The following is a 17,802-nucleotide window of genomic DNA, read 5'->3' as shown; positions in this document are numbered from 1 at the left end:
ATTGGGAGATGAAGATGACAGGCCAGATGTGGCCTGCATGGGGCTGCAGCACAGCTCCCCAGCCCCCGCTGCTGCCTGTGCCGCAGGGCGGGAGGGGAACACTTGTTCCTGATGCGGGCATTACTGCCATTAAGAACCACTTTTAGGTCCTGGCTGTCTGGGGGCCTGAGAACCGCAAAAACATCACATGGGAAATTTCATTTGTATATACAGTTTGGGGGGCACTAGTTCATGGCTTTCCCAGATCCTCCAAGGGTGCACTGCCTACCAGGCTCAGACCACACCATGTAACCCAGAGTGGATGGAGCTCTTGGAGGAGACACTGCGGCCCGGCACCTGCAGGCACCCATGCACAAGGTTCGCAGGGACACGGCTAGACGCCACCCCACATCAGGACCTCCGAACCCAGGTGGCCACCCGCTACCTCGGCACCGAACCACAGCTGGCCGGCCAGGTTGTCGTGCCGGATCTCCTCGGGGAACTTGACGCAGAAATCTCTGGGGGCACGGTCCTGGGGGATGCACTCATCCATGATCTGGTTAATGATGTTCAACACATTGTCCTGAAACAGAAGACAGGAGAAAGTGCGCCAATCGCTGTGTCCAGCTGGCGGCCGCCATGTACTGCTAGAAAACACGCACGGTGCATGTTACTATTTTTTAGGATTATTATTAAAGTGACAGAGGAGGCTAGGCACAGTAGCTCATGCCTATAATGCCAGCACTTTGGGTGGCCGAGGCAGGTGGTTTACCTGATGTCAGGAGTTCGAGACCAGCCTGGCCAACATGGCGAAACCCCGTCTCTACTAAAAATACAAAAATTAGCCGGGCGTGGTAGCGCACACCTGTAATCCCAGCTATTCGGGAGGCTGAGGCAGGAGGATCACTTGAACCAGGGAGGCGGAGGTTGCAGTGAGCCGAGATCGTGCCGCTGTACTCCAGCCGGGGTAACAAGAGCGGCAACCATAGGAGCCATGGGCTCAGACGAACTCTCAGCCGGCTGGGGACCTGCAAAGCCCTCGTCTTCCCTGAAGCTCAGTGCACTCCTCTGTAGAGTCAGGGACACAGACCACGTCTTAGGGTCGGAAGAGTGCAATTACATCAAGGCCAGGCACAGCTGGGCCCTGCTCTTCCATCCAGGTGGCGTCCCCTCCCACCTCCTCCGGAACCAGCAGATCAATTACAGCAACGCGTAAGTCAGTCTGCACTGGAGGGGGCGCGGCTTTCACAAAGTAGAGACCCTGACTCCACCCCTCATGGCTGTTCAACCAGGGACAGGTCACTTCGCCTCTCTGATCAGCCAGATCCCCTTCTGTAAGCCTCGATACACAGCAACTTCTGACTTTTTGTTTATTTTTAGAGACAGGGTCTGGCTTTGTCACCCAGGCTGGAGTGAAGCGGTGCAATCATAGCTTATGACAGCCTCAAACTCCAGGGCTCCAGCCATCCTCCAGCCTCAGCCTCCCGAGTGGCTGGGATTACCAGAGTAAGCCAGCATCCCTGGAAGCAGCTTCTATTTTAAAGAGTCTTTAAAATTATTTTACTTTATTTCCTTATGTTCAAAATATAAAGTATAACAGACTGTTTTGAACACTTTGTGTATATGAGGGAAAGAAGCCCGTGTTTTTACGTCTTAAATTGCATTCCATCCTTTTCTGTAAACTTGTCCTATTCTTTAAACATTGACGATTCCTTCTGTAGATTACAAAAACACTGGAAGCTTAACTTTTGTCTTTAATTTGTTAAATATGAAATCAATACACATTCATCCTAGGAAAACTGGAATCAATGGGAAAGGAGAGAAGTGGGGAAAATGTCCTTGGGGAAACATGACTGCAGGTGGGACACAGTTCCTTCTAATTCTCATCCTCCAAGGGCCTGTTTTCAGCCAACATTGAGATGATCCATGTACCGAATACTGCATTCTGCTGTGGTTGCTGCATCCAACTTTTGATGGATGGTGACATGCTATTCCAGCACATAGACCGTCCTGTTAACGGACTCCTTTGTCTTCTGCTGGACACTGACGGTGCCTAATCCTCCACCTCCATGCAGCGCTGCCCTCACTACTGTGGTGCACGACGCTCCGGTTGTGGATTACTTCCTCAGGACCCACTGCTTGCTAGAAATGGAATTACAACGTCAAAAGTGCAAACTGCATTTCCAGGCTCTGATGAGATACTGCCAAGTGGCTTTCCAGAAAGAGCACACGAACTGACACTCTCACCCGTGGCCATCCCTCCTTTCTGCCCTCCGAGGCTTGACTTTCATTTTTCTTAGGAAGGGATATGAAAACTCACTACGAGTGGGGAAGCATGACCCTTCTCAGGCAAGAAATGAAAACACTGAACTCTGAAGGAAATTCTGCAGTGTAAGAAAAATGTTAAGCCTTTATCATACAAAAAATAAAAACAAAATTCAACCAACAAGTGGTTCTACTGTCACTTCTTTTTAAAAGGTTTTCTGGGTAGGAAGATCCCTTGCTCATGATTCAACAAACCAATGAGCAAACAACGGCAATCACAGCAACAGGCAGTGCACAGTAACCACCGGCTGAGATGAAGAGTCCAGGATCTGAGGCTCAGCCCGGTGGCACGGCTTATCTAAGGCCGAGGAGACTTTAGTGGCCGTGCTTGGATTCATTGCCCGCCCTTCCTGGTCTACCGGAACATACCTCCCTGAGGGAAGGGCCTTCTGTTACTCACTGATGAGTCTCCAGTGCCTAGAACAGTGCCTCACACACAGTATGCTGAACAAACACTTGCCAGGACTTCTAACTCCAGCCAAGATGGAGTCAGAGGAACCCAATATACCCCACTCCCAACGACAGTGATTCCCATGACACTGGACATCAGGCCACAAAGGACACTGATCCCCAAGAGACAGGAAATAAATAAGGTGAGCCCCCCGACTACCTCAGCTCACTGCCTTGAGGAAAGTTTCAAGTCATGGAACAGGGACAGGGAACTCGGATGGAACCAAGGCAGTTAGGGTTCAGAGAGCAGGAGGCAGAGAAGAGAGAGAACTCTGGAGATCTGGGGAGGGTCTCAGGGGTCCAGCCGAGAACTGATCAACACATGCCCGTGGGGAGATGACCTAAGGCCGGGAAAGAAGCACCTGAAGGATTCCAGGGAGCAGTGGCAGGAGCTCTCCAGAAGGCTGGAGTAGCAGGAGCGCTCACAGTTCACAAAGTATCGAGTAGAATACCCAAAAGTGTCTTGCCTCCATATGAACAGCAGTTAACTCTAGACTAAACACAGCTCTGGTCCTGCCTAACACCTTAAAAAATAAGACCCAAAGGAATAAACTGTTTCTAAGTAACTAAACTGCATCACAGAACAACCAAAAATATTTACAGTAATATAAAAATAGCCCCCAGCAAGGTGAAATTCACTATGTCAGGTACCCAATTAAAAAATTACCAAGTTTGGCCAGGTGCCGTGGCTCACGCCTGTAATCCCAGCACTTTGGGAGGCCGAGACGGGCGGATCACGAGGTCAGGAGATCAAGACCATCCTGGCTAACACGGTGAAACCCCGTCTCTACTAAAAAATACAAAAAACTAGCCGGGCGAGGTGGTGGGCGCCTGTAGTCCCAGCTACTCGGGAGGCTGAGGCAGGAGAATGGCGTGAACCCCGGAGGCGGAGCTTGCAGTGAGCCGAGATCCGGCCACTGCACTCCAGCCCGGGTGACAGAGCGAGACTCCGTCTCAAAAAAAAAAAAAAAAAAAAAAAAAAAAAAACTACCAAGTTTGGCCAGGTGCCGTGGCTCACGCCTGTAATCCCAGCACTTTGGGAGGCCGAGGTGGGTGGATCACCTGAGGTCGGGAGCTCAAGACCAGCCTGACCAACATGGAGAAACCCCATCTCTACTAAAAATACACAATTAGGCCGGGCGCAGTGGCTGAAGCCTGTAATCCCAGCACTTTGGGAGGCCGAGACGGGCGGATCACGAGGTCAGGAGATCGAGACCATCCTGGCTAACACGGTGAAACCCCGTCTCTACTAAAAAATACAAAAAAAAACTAGCCGGGCGAGGTGGCGGGCGCCTGTAGTCCCAGCTACTCGGGAGGCTGAGGCAGGAGAATGGCGGGAACCCGGGAGGCGGAGCTTGCAGTGAGCTGAGATCTGGCCACTGCACTCCAGCCCGGGCGACAGAGCAAGACTTCGTCTCAAAAAAAAAAAAAAAAAAAAAAAAATACACAATTAGCCAGGCGTGGTGGTGCGTGCCTGTAGTCCCAGGCATGGAATAGCATGTCACCGTCCATCAAAAGTTGGACGCAGCAACCGCAACAGAATGCAGTATTCGGCACATGGATCATCTCAATGTTGGCTGAAAACAGGCCCCTGGAGGAGGAAAACAGGACCTGAGGCAGGAGAATCGCTTGAACCCGGGAGACGGAGATTGCGGTGAGCTGAGATGGTGCTGTTGCACTCCAGCCTGGGCAACATGAGCAAAAAAAAAGATTACCAAGCTTGAAAAGAATGAAGAAAATACGACCCATGACTAAAAGGAAAAGCAATCAATCAAAATCAACCCAGACTTGACAAAGATGATCAGGGACATTAAGACGGTTGTTATAACTGATTCCCATGTGTTCAAAAAGTTAACTAGAGACAATGAAGAAACTAAAAGTCCCGACCTGATTTAGAGATGAAAATTACAGCGTCTGAGATGAAAAGATATACTGCATGAGATTAACCTCAGATTTGATAATTCAGAAGAAAAGAACAGTAAACTTGAAGACAGCAACTGAAACTATCCCAATGATTCAGAAATAATAATAGATCATCAATGAACTGTTGGACAACTTCAAAGGTCACATATGAATGTAATTCAAGTCTCAAAATGAGGAGGAATGAGATAGAAAAAAATATTTGAAGGAATAATGGTCAAAATTTTTCCAAATTTAATAAATATAAACTCACAGAACCAAGTAAATGAACCCCAAGCAGAAGACACATTTTTAAAAACTATACTAAATTACAGCATAATCAAACTGATCAAAACCAATAAAAAGAGAAAATCTTTAAAGTAGCAAGAGAAAAAAGATATGTTACACACAAGGAACAAAGACAAAATGGCATTAGATTTTTCATCCAAAATAATACAAGTGAGAAGAGAATGAAACATCTTTTTTTTTTTTTTTTTTTTTTTTTTTTTTTTTGAGACTGAGTCTGGCTCTGTCGCCCAGGCTGGAGTGCGGTGGCCGGATCTCAGCTCACTGCAAGCTCCGCCTCCCGGGTTCCCGCCATTCTCCTGCCTCAGCCTCCGGAGTAGCTGGGACCACAGGCGCCCGCCACTTCACCCGGCTAGTTTTTTGTATTTTTTAGTAGAGACGGAGTTTCACCGTGTTAGCCAGGATGGTCTTGATCTCCTGACCTCGCGATCCACCCGTCTCGGCCTCCCAAAGTGCTGGGATTATAGGCTTGAGCCACCGCGCCTGGCCGAAACATCTTTAAAGTATTGAGGGGAAAAAAAATATCAACCTAGAATTCTATACCCAGCAAAAATATCTTTCAAAATCAAAGGTAGAATAATTTTTCATTCAAACAAAGGCTGAAAGAATTCATGACCAGTAGACTTGCACTATAAGAAATGCTAAAGAAATTCTTTCAAGCAAAAAAAAAATGACATCAGACGGAAATAGAGATCTATACAAGGGAAAAGACAGCACTGGAAATGGTGACTACACAGTAAATATACAAGATCCTTTTTTACTATTTAATTTTCTAAATTTTAATTTTAAAAATTGACCATTTAAATGAAAAAAATACCCTAACAACATAGTGTGAGTCTATAACATACAAAAGTAAAATGTATGGCAACAACAGCACAAGGTCCAGTAGGAGAAATGGAAGTGACTTATTGGAAGGTCTTTATACTCTATGTGAAGTTGTATAATGTCATTTGAAGGTATCTGTAATTAAAGACAATTATTATAAACCCTAAAGCAACCATTAAAATAACAAAACAAAGAGTTCTGGTTAATGAGCCAACAAAGGAGACAAAGCAGAATCATAAAAAATAAATAGAATACATAAAAATTAAGAGATGAAGTCACTGAAGCCAATTAATAAAAAAAGAAGGAAAAAAAGAGGAAAGGGGAATAAATAAAAGATAGGACAAACAGAAAACAAACAGCAAAATGATACTCAAATCTAACTATAGCAAAGATATATTAAACAAAAACGATCTAAAATCCCCAAATAAAAGACAGAGATTTTCAGATTGCATAATAAAAAGAGACCCAACTATATGCTGCCTACAAGATCCCCACTTCACACACAAAGACACAAATAAGTTAAAAGTCAAAGGACTTTTTAAAAGTTATATCATGTTCACACCAATCAAAAGAAAGCTGGAGTGGCTACATGAATATTGAAGTAGGTTTCAGAGCAAAGAGTACTACCAAGGACCAAAAAAAAGTCATTTCCTAATAATAAAGGGGTCAATTTATTAGCAGCACATAACAATCATTAACATTTATGAACCTCATAATAGACCTTCAAAGGGCATGAAGTAAGATGACATAAACAAATCCACAATTATAGTCAGAAACTTCAGTACCTTTCTCAACTGATAAGACATAGAAAGTAGGCCGGGCGCGGTGGCTCAAGCCTGTAATCCCAGCACTTTGGGAGGCCGAGGCAGGCGGATCACAAGGTCAGGAGATCGAGACCACAGTGAAACTCCGTCTCTACTAAAAATACAAAAAATTAGCCGGGCGCGGTGGCAGGCGCCTGTAGTCCTAGCTACTCAGGAGGCTGAGGCAGGAGAATGGCGTGAACCCAGGAGGCGGAGCTTGCAGTGAGCCGAGATCGTGCCACTGCACTCCAGCCTGGGCAACAGCATGAGACTCTGTCTCAAAAAAAAAAAAAAAAAAAAAAAAAAAAAAAAAAGACATAGAAAGTAAACAGAAAATCAGCAAGGATAGTAAATCTTAGCAATGCTGTTAAAACAACCTGACGTGGTTGACATTTACAGAACTTTCCACCCAACAACAGCCAGAGGCACATGATTCCCAATTTTTTTTTTTTTTTTTTTTTTTTTTTTTTTTTTTTTTTTTTTTTTGAGACGGAGTCTCCCTCTGTCGCCCAGGCTGGATGGAGTGCAGTGGCCGGATCTCGGCTCACTGCAAGCTCCGCCTCCCGGGTTTACGCCATTCTCCTGCCTCAGCCTCCCGAGTAGCTGGGACTACAGGCGCCCACCACCTCGCCCGGCTAGTTTTTTGTATTTTTTAGTAGAGACGGGGTTTCACTGTGTTAGCCAGGATGGTCTCGATCTCCTGACCTCGTGATCCGCCCGTCTCGGCCTCCCAAAGTGCTGGGATTACAGGCTTGAGCCACCGCGCCTGGCCATGATTCCCAATTGTATATGGAACATATACCAAGAAAGACCAAATTCTGGGCCATAAAACAAGCCTCAATGCATGTAAAAATAATCCAAATCACACAAAGTATATCCTCTGACTACAGTGGAATTTAATTAGAAATCATTAACAGAAAGATCTCTAGAAAATTCCGTAAATATTTGAAAACTAAATAACACACTTTTAAATAACTCATGAATCAAACATGAAATCAAAGAGGAAATCACAAAGTATTGTGAATGAAATGAAAGTAAAAATACAACATATCAAAATTTATGGAATACTACTAAAGCAGCAATTAGGGAGAAATTTAAACCACTAAATGCCTAAATTAGAAAAGAAGAAAGGCATTCATTCTCTAACCTCAGTTGCCATATTAAGAAACTATAAAAAACTATAAACCGTATATATTTTATATGGTTTTGAAGTCTACCATATAAAAATAAAAAAAGAAACTAGAGAGAGAAGAGTAAATGAAACCCAAAGCAAACAGAAGAAAGGTATAGCAACAATCAGAGCAGAAATTTAAAAAGAGAAAAGATTAAAGCAATAGAGAAAATCAATGAAGTTAAAAATAGTTCCTTTGAGAAATCAGTAAAATTGATAAAACTCTATCAACACAGAATGTTCAGAATGACAACAGAAGTTCAGAATGACAACAGAAGTTCAGAATGACAACAGAAGTTCAGAATGACAACAGAAGTTCAGAATGACAACAGAAGACACAGCTTAATAACAGGAATGAGAGAGGTGACATCTCTGTGGATCCTACTTACATTAAAAGGATTATAAGGAAATATTATGAACAACTTAATGCCAATAAATTCAACAACTTAGATGAAATTTCTTTTTTTTTTTTTGAGACGGAGTCTCGCTGTGTCACCCAGGCTGGAGTGCAGTGGCCCGATCTCGGCTCACTGCAAGCTCCGCCTCCCGGGTTTACGCCATTCTCCTGCCTCAGCCTCCAAGTAGCTGGGACTACAGGCGCCCGCCACCACGCCCGGCTAGTTTTTTGTATTTTTTAGTAGAGACGGGGTTTCACCATGTTAGCCAGGATGGTCTCGATCTCCTGACTTTGTGATCCACCCGCCTCGGCCTCCCAAAGTACTGGGATTACAGGCTTGAGCCACCGCGCCCGGCCTGAAATTTCTTAAAAGGCATAAACTACCAAATCTCTCTCTAGAAGAAATTTCTGAAATAATGTGAAAACCCTGTATCTATTCAAGAAATTAAATTTGTAGTTAAAAATCTTCCTACAAAGAAAACTCCAGTTTCAGATAGATTGATAGTGAATTACCAGGTCCAGATAGATTAATAGTGAATTCTACCAGGTCCAGATAGATTAATAGTGAATTCTACCAAACATTTAAGAACAACTAATACTACACAAACTCTTCCAAAAAACTGAAGAGGACAGAATCCTTCTCAACTCATCTATGACATTATCTTGATACCAAAATCAGACAAAGACTATGGGCCCATACTCCTCATGAACACTGATCCAAAAAATCCTAACACAATTTTAGGAAACTGAATTCAATAATGCAAAAAAGGATAATGTACCATGAACAAGTGGGATTTATCCCAGGAATGTAGGAGTACCTTTTTTCTTCCTTTTTTTTTTTTTTTTGTGAGATGGAGTCTCGCTGTGTCGCCCAGGCTGGAGTGCAGTGGCACGATCTCGGCTCACTGCAAGCTCCACCTCCCGGGTTCAGGCCATTCTCCTGCCTCAGCCTCCCGAGTAGCTGGGACTACAGGCGCCCGCCACCACGCCCAGCTAGTTTTTGTATTTTTAGTAGAGACGGGGTTTCACCATGTTAGCCAGGATGGTCTTGATCTCCTGACGTCGTGATCCACCTGCCTCGGCCTCCCAAAGTGCTGGGATTACAGGCGTGAGCCACTGTGCCCAGCCAATTTTTTTTTAACATTCAAAAATCAATCGATGTATGCTTATGCTCTTCCTGGACGAAGTAAGGCAGAATCTCTGGGACTGGGTCCTGGCATCTATATTTTTTAAGCTCTCATAAGGACTGTGAACCATGGATATGGTCAAGGATATGGTCTAATATCTGCATTTTCTTAGCAACATGTCTGATCGCTTCTGTATTTTTAAGAATCTGTTTTTATTTAGGGCCAAATTCTGTCTTTTATCTTTGTGGCATATTTGTGATACCCGGCTGGTTCTATGATCTTCTTTCTACCAGGGAACTAAAATGATGTGTCTTCCATCATTTTGCAAGACAAGAAGACACCAAGAGTTCCAGCTACCCTGACCTTTGGGTGCTGTGGCATCCAGCAAATGACCCCTTGTTTTCTGTTTACTGCATGTGATGACGGATGCGTCACCCAATCTGAGTGGATTTAATGTTCTAATTCACGAAATAAGAGAATCGGACCAGATGAGCCCAAAGTTTCTTTCAGTGCTAGATAATCACAACTCTAAAATAGCTATGGTGAGAAGCCTAAATGTATATACTAGCATGAGATTCAAACTTTTGGCAGCTTGACACAGTTTACAATTGTTTTTGTGATATCATAGCTATCATATGCAAAAAAGAATAAGTCACATTATTCAAAAAGAAAATAAATTAAAATTTAAGTGAATCACCCAAGTGTTCCCTGTTTCAATGATATAACTGAGTGCCTACTATGTACTAGGCACTGGGATGTACTGGTGAATGTTGTGTGTACACATAGCCCTGCCCTCGTGGCATCTACATGCTGCTTTTGTTGGGTGATGGAGTGGATACTAATAAAAAAGTCAATATTTATTGAGTAAAAAAAGACCATCAATGTAATTTACCATATTAAAAATAACATGATAAATCTCCATTGACACAAAAAAAAGCATCTGAAAAAAAATCTAACATCCATTCCTAATAAGAACTCTTAGCAAGCGATGAGTAGGTGGCAACTGCCTTGGCCTGACAAAGGGTAGCTACGAAAATCCTACAGCTAACATCACACTGATCTCTGGGGAGAAAGCATTTGGTTTTCCATCATTAACAAAAGATGTCTGCTCTCACCACTTCTATTCAACTTTGTACTGGAATTCTAGCTAGTTCAATAGGGTGACGCACACACACACACACACTCATGGCATCCAGATAGAAAAGGAAGAAGTGAAGATTATCTTTATTGGCAAAAAATGTAACAGAATCTACAAAAAGCTGCCAGAAATACTAAGTGAATTTAGAAAGTATGATATTGTAAAATATATGTTTGGTCTTCTTCCCATTTCCTGACATACAGCTCCAAAAAGCCTGGGACTCTCTAGAGTGATATGAGTTCACTGGTGACTGGGGGGCCCTAGACAGCTTCAGGATGGGGGGCTGGTCCCTGGGAAGATCAAGGCATGTTAGAGAGTTGCGACTTTCAGCCCCCAACCCCAACCTCCGGGGAGGGGAGACGCACTGAAGAATTGGGAAGTGTTCTCACCAATAGCCAACGATATAATCAATCATGGCTCTATAAAGAAGCTTCCGCAAACACCCAAAAGGACTGGTTCAGAGAGCTTCCTTCGCACTGGCGAACACATCCGCCTGCCAGGAGAAGTGCACACCCCAACTCCACGGGACAGAGCTCCTGCCCTTGGGACCCTTCCCGGCTTTGGCTGGTGCACCTCTTCATCTGGCCGCTCATTGTACCTGTTACTACGTCCTTTATTCCTAAGCCAGAACCATGAATGGAGTGTTGCCCTGGGTTCTGTGAGCCACTCTACAAATTGATCCAACCCGGAAGGGGGTCATGGGAGTCCCGATTTATAGCCAGCTGGACAGAAGCACAGACCACACCTGGACTTGGGATTGCCATCTGAATGGGGGGCCGTCTTGTGGGACTGAGCCCTCACCCTGTGGGGTCTGAGGTCACTCCGGGTGGACAGTGTCAAGATGGGGTTGAACAGAGGACCCCCACTGCTGTCCCCTGCAGGACCTGCTGGGGAATGACTTGGTGTGTGGGGAAAACCCTACTCATCTGGTCATGGAGTGTTGGGTGACTGTGTGAGAGTAGAGTAGAAAGTAGGAAAAACCCATTATTTAGATTCCCACAGAAAGGTTTTAGGATACAACATCTATATACATAAGTCACTTGTATTTCCATATAGTAGCACCAATCAATCAAAAATTAACATTTAGGGCCAGGCATGGTGACTCACGCCTGTAATCCCAGGACTTTGGGAGGCCAGGGCAGTTGGATCACTTGAGTTCAGAAGTTCGAGTCCAGCCCGGCCAACATGGTGGAACCCCGTCTCTACTTAAAATACAAAAATTAGCAGGGCATGGTGGCGCATGCCTGTAATCCCAGCTACTCAGGAGGCTAAGGCAGGAGAATCAGTTGAGCCTGGGAGGTGGAGGTTGCAGTGAGCCGAGATCGTATCACTGCACTCCAGCCTGGGCGACAGAGTGAGATCCCACAGGGTGAGGGCTCAGTCCCACAAGACGGCGCCCCTTCAGATGCTGATGCCAAGTCCAGGCGTGGTCTCTGCTTCTGTCCAGCTGGCTATAAATTGGGGCTCCCACGACCCCCTTCTGGGGTTGGATTAATTTGCAGAGTGGCTCACAGAACTCAGGGAAACACTTCGTTTATGATGCTGGCTTATTTTTTAAAATTGACCTGTAATAAGCAATACCACTTATAACGTCATGAAAAGACATGAAATGCAACCATCCCTCAGTACACGCAGCGGGCAGGTGCCAGGACCCCCAGCATATATCATATCTGCACATACTCAAGTCCCACACTTGGACCAGCAGAACCTGCACAGCCCTCCGTGTATGTGGGTTTTGTGTCCTGAGAATACTGTATTTTCGATCCCAGTTAGGTTGAAACAATGCATATATAAGTGAACCTGTGTAGTTCAAACCATGTTGTTCAGTGGTCAGCTGTGCTGGGGGTAAGGTGGGCCCTGTGAGATGCCCCCAGGGAGCTGGGGGGAACACCCGGGGAGCATACCCCAATCTGGGCGGACGAGAGGCCGAGAGGCTCCCCTGGGGGTGCTCAGCACCGACATGGAGCAGGCTGAGGCTGCCATGTTGGGGGTCGGACAGGAAGAGGCCAAGGACTGGGCGTGGGACCCACATGGAGGCGGCTGGGGGAGGAAGGGGAGATAGGAGGAGGGAGGAAGAAGGGGAGGTGTGGAAGAGAGAAGGGCCACAAAAGACCCAGTGGGATGCGAGGTGAGCCAGAGGCAGGGCCCTGGAGCTGAGTGAATGGAAGTGAGCCCGAATCAGATGATGCTAAGGGGCCTGGATGGTGTCCACACCCTCTTAGTTCCTTCAAAGACCACAGCAGCAAGGAGAAGAGCGTGAGTGTTTAAGCCCCTGACTGTACTGGAGCACTCCCCTCCAGATCCTTCTTGCAGGGCAATTCTCACTGTGACACATCCCAGTTAAAGCCTGTGGCAGCGGGAAGCCGGAGAAGGGGCCACCTAGCTTGGCAGCCCTCCTGTCCCTCCCCCACCTCTCAAACTCACTTAAAACCAGGCTTTATCATCAACTCTGTCAGTCAACAAAAAAGCACACAGGTCAGAGCATGTAAAGGGAACAGAGCTCCCCAAAGGTTGCCACGAGGAACAGCCTCCGAGCTCCCTTCCTCAGCCGTGGGGCCGCAGGGCAGGTCAGCACCTCTCCTCCGCGGCACTCTCCTCCTCCAGGCTCCAGGGCCCCCAGCACCTGTCCTCTGGGCAGGAGCTCTTTCTAACCTGAGCTCCTGGGGGTAGGGACTCTCCCCACCACAGAGGCCATCCCCGGAGGGGCCCAGGACATCTGTTGGAACATCTGAACACACAGAAGGTGGAGGCTGCCACTGAACAGCCCAAAAAAGAGCCCAGAGCCTGATCCGGCCAGAAAAGCTGTCCCGGTCACACACAGGGCCCTAACGCTGCTGAGTTCCCACTGCAGCAGGGCCAGGCCAGAGCCAGGGCTGGGGTGCAGCCAGCTCAGCCACTGTGCAGGACCCCCACAGGGTGGGACCCTCAGGATCACGGTGACACAGGGATGGACCCCCCCTGTTGGAGGAGCATGTGTCAGCCCCCACCTCCCACGGCCGCAAGGATTCAGCAAGACCCCATGGGGAGAGTACACCAAGAACATTCCGGAACTTTGTGAAAACCCCTCATCATCACTGGATAAAACTTTGCACCATGCCGTTTGCTATTGTGCTAGAGATGCCTCTGAATGCTTGGTGCACTGGGAAGAAAACCTCGGCCGGGATATTTTTAGCAGCAGCTTCCAGGGCCATCTCTCAATTATGCAGCAGATGCCGGCAGCGCCATGAGTCAGCGGCAGAGTGTGACCGCCACATGGTACCCAAGCTCTGCATGAGCACCTGGGCAGGCCCACCCCTCCCACACTGGCTGTTCCTTGGCTCAGAAGCCTGCTCACGCTGCACCCCCTGCCCCCACGCTCCCAGCCTCTGCTCCCCCAAGTGTCCCATGCGGTTTCTCACTTCCAGCCCGGCTATACCCACCCCACACATCCTGCCCGGGATGGTCCCTCTTCCTAGGCCTGGCTTCTCTAGCACCTGACCCTGAGAACGCCACCACAGGGGGCTAGCAGGTGACAAAGCCTTGGTCTACTGAGGACAGGCCACTCTGTCCAATGCCCAGCCGAGCCAGCCAGCTTCTGCTGCCCCGTGGCTCACCTGGCAGGAGCGGAACTGGCTGACCAGCAGCGTGCACCGCTGGGGGTCCTTCCGCCCATCCAGGCTGTCCAGCTCCGCGGCCACCTGGTTCAGCTCCTCGTCGGCATAGTAGAACCGGGCAAGCAGCTGCGGATCCGACCTCTGCAGGAGAGAGGGGCCGGGGCGTGAGTGGGTGGGGAACTGGAGGGGATGCCTCTGCCTTGTCCCCTGTCCCCAGGCCATGTGTGGGCTCCGCCTGGGGCCTTCCACCCTGAGCCGTAGCTGGCGCTTTCCTCAGCTTTCCACACCAGGATCTGGAGGGAAACAGCTAAAGCCGAGGCTCAGGCTGCCGGCTCAACCCCTGATTCGAGGGTCCCCAGGCCCCCTGCATTTCAGCCCAGGACTGTGGGGGAATCCAGACCCTTCGCTGCACCTCAGACACGAGGTCCTCACGCTCCCTCTGGTGGAGAGCCCACAAAAAAGGGGCTCCGGGAAGAGTGGGGTCCCAGGCGCTCCAGGCGACGAAAGCAGCTCTTAGGACGTTTTTTTTTTTTTTTTTTTTTTTTTGAGATAGAGTTTCACTCTTGCTGCCCAGGCTGGCGTGTGATGGCACGATCCCAGCTCACTGCAACCTCCACCTCCTGGGTTCAAGCGATTCTCTTGCCTCAGCCTCCCCAGTAACTGGGATTATAGGCACCCGCTACCACGCCCGGCTAATTTTTGTATTTTTAGTAGAGACAGGGTTTCACCACGTTGGCCAGGCTGGTCTTGAACTCCTGACGTCAGGTGATCCACCCACCTCAGCCTCCCAAAGTGTTGGGATTACAAGCATGAGCCACTGTGCCTGGCCAGGAAATATTTTTTTATTCACAAAACCAAAATATGAAGCGGCCCAGAATAATACAATAAAATTTACTCCACTTAAGTGAAGAATGATTGACAGTGCATCATAAACCATTTCCCATGATTCATAAACAATTTGCCATCCCCTTGTTCTCTAGAAACTTCATAGCGTCTCAGTCCAGTTTCCACAAGTCAGTGCACTGTGGCAGGAAACCCTATGCTCAGAGTCTCCCCTCTCACCAAACACGTGGGGGCTCAGAAGCTGGTTTTCAACTGCAACCACCACCCACCCCAACCCTGGCCGGCCTCCTCGGTGCTCTACACACACAGCACGGCCACCCTCCCTTGCCACGTGAGGTTCCCAATGCCCCAGGATGCAAACGGCTTGTTCCCCTGGATCAGAGTTTCCAGGATTCCGAGAAGCCCATTAGAAAAGTGATGAAGTCCTTTTGTGTGTGTATTATTATTATTATTATTATTATTATTTTGAAGACAGAGTCTCACTCTGTCACCCAGGCTGGAGTGCAATGGCGAGATCTCAGCTCACTGTAACCTCTGCCTCCTGGGTTCAAGTGATTCTCCTGTTTCAGCCTCCCAAGTAGCTGGGATTACCGGTGCCCATCACCATGCCCAGCTGATTTTTGTATTTTCTGTAGAGATGGGGTTTCACTAAGTTGGCCAGGCTGGTCTCAAACTCCTGACCTTGTGATCCACCCACCTCGGCCTCCCAAAGTGCTGGGATTACAGGCGTGAGCCACTATGCCCAGCCTATATATTTTTTTGAGACAGGATCTAGCTGTTGCCCAGGCTGGAGTACACTGGCATGAGCATGGCTCACTGCAACCTCCGCCTCCTGGGCTCAAGAAATCCTCCTGCCTCAGCCTCCCAAGTAGCTGAAACTATAGGCACACATCACTATATTCAGCTAATTTTAATTTTTTTCTAGAGATGGGGTCTCCCTGTGTTGCCCAGCCTGGTCTTAAACTCCTGGCCTCAAGCCATCCTCCCACCTTGGCCTCCCAAAGTTGCTGAGATTACAGAAATTAGTCACTGTGCCTGGCCTGAACCTATTTTTATAAAAGGGACTCTTCGTAATCACAGAGAGAAAGACAGAGGAGAGGGGAATATACCAAATCACACACAGTCCAAATGTGCCGGCAGTGTTCCCCACAGACTCCCATCTCCGTCGGGGCATTTCCTCCATGTGCTCTGGCCTGCTGCCCCTCCCCTCTGTGTGGCCTTGGCCAGGGTCACTTTGTCCTGACTCTTTCCTGGTCCTCCAGTCCCCTCTCTCTGGATCAGCTCAAGACGCTGGCCCAGACCCCTGGGGTGGGGAGAGCAAACCCCAGTGAGGCTGAGCGGACCCACACGAGGCCATCCACTGCCCCCTGCGTGGGCTCCAGCAATGGCTGCATGCACCTGTGACCTGGGCAGCCAATGGGAAGCCTTCCCTGGGACTGTTCACAGGAGGCCTGACAGAGCCTCTGCACCCACTCACTCCCCGGCAGATGCTGCCTGAACGTCCACTCTACTAGGAGCGGATCTGGACCTGGGACACAGCCCAGAGCAAGACAGACCCAGGCCCCACCCCGCCCGGCCGTTGACATGCTCACAGATGCCAGAGGCACAGAGATGGACGGTGGGCACTGGCTGCCATCTGCTCCCACCCTCTCAGCACCACGGCTGTGCCTCATGCCTTTCTGGAGGTAAACACATCCCCTCCACGCGCCCAGCCAACCGCGGAGAGCCACAAGGTCGCAGTCACCCAGCAACCCCTCTGTGATGAAACGGGAAGAACCGTGGGGTTGGGAGGCAGGAGACACTCTTAACCTCGTTCCTGCTCTACTGCCTGCAAGGAAAGGAGGGAGGTGGGGAAAGTGAGGCCCAAAAGGCCCCTCCCGGCCCTTCCCCATGGTCCGAGCCCCAGGAGTGCTGCACCTTCAAAGCCTTGTGGTTGTCAACTTACAGATGAGCAACTGAGCCCTTGACCTTTGCTTCAGACGCAGCCCCCATAATCCTTTTTTCTTTTTTTTCTGAGACGGAGTCTCATTCTGCTGCCCAGGCTGGTGTGATCTCAGCTCACTGTAACCTCCACCTCCCAGGTTCAAGCAATCATCCCACCTCCCGAGTAGCTGGGATTACAGGTGTGCACCACCACATCCAGCTACCTGTTTTATTTTTAGTAGAGACAGGGTTTCACTATGTTGCCCGGGCTGGTCTCAAATTCCTGACCTCAAATGATCCGTCCGCCTCGGCCTCCTAAAGTGCTGGGATTACAGGCGTAAGCCACCGCGCCCAGCGCAGTCCCCAGAATTCTGACTGGCTTATGGGGTGGCCGCCAGCTTCCCCTCCCCTAGAATTCTGAGCCAGCTTCTGGGGTGGCCACCAGCTTCCTCACCTGGACCTGGGGCCTGCCAATGCCCCTCCTCGCTCCCAAGGAAGAGGGGAAGAGCCAAGAACAGCACCTTCCTACCAGAGGGCAGAGGAGCCGTCCTGCCACTTCCCGAACCAGGAGGGAGCATGGCCCCTTTTCGGGGTAGGGCTGAGCTTGCAGCCTGCCCAAGGCCGGCATGAGACCCGCGGGGCCTGACACCCAGCTCAGGCATTAGTCCAGGTCAGCAGAGCCACTGGCTCCCTTCTGGCCCCACACCTGCCAGCTCCCCTTCAAAGCAGTAGGTATGGGAGGTGGGGGAAGCAGGAGCCTGGTGCGGACGGCCCCACAGCAGACACCTGGCTGTGACCGAGCTGGACCAGAGCCCTCACAGTCCCTCTCCGCGTGCGCCCCGCAGCCCCGACCACAGCTCACTGATGAGACACCATCTGGCCCAGCAAACAGGCCAGGTACTGAATTTAGGGCACTGGATGACAACACCTCCTGGAAGCTAAATCTCGGCTCTGAGAAAGAGGACACGACGAGGGGCCACGCACAAACCCCCAGAAAGGAACCCAGAATCATTCTCTGCCCTG

At 48.9% G+C, this 17,802-nt stretch overlaps 1 protein-coding gene across 1 annotated transcript in view; it reads right to left on the bottom strand.

Annotated features, from left to right (window-relative positions):
- ZFYVE28 (zinc finger FYVE-type containing 28) overlaps nucleotides 1-17,802 on the bottom strand; it is a 165,354-nt gene that overhangs the window by 75,561 nt on the left and 71,991 nt on the right. The window contains exons 3-4 of the mRNA XM_050792260.1: nucleotides 14,014-14,154; nucleotides 425-562 (exon numbers count right to left, since the gene is read on the bottom strand). Coding sequence (XP_050648217.1) covers nucleotides 425-562; nucleotides 14,014-14,154 — 279 coding nt within the window. The remainder of the gene's footprint in view (nucleotides 1-424; nucleotides 563-14,013; nucleotides 14,155-17,802) is intronic.

Source organism: Macaca thibetana, chromosome 5, assembly GCF_024542745.1.
Source record: "Macaca thibetana thibetana isolate TM-01 chromosome 5, ASM2454274v1, whole genome shotgun sequence".
Classification (NCBI taxonomy): domain Eukaryota; kingdom Metazoa; phylum Chordata; class Mammalia; order Primates; family Cercopithecidae; genus Macaca; species Macaca thibetana.
This window is presented reverse-complemented; position numbering and strand designations above follow the sequence as displayed.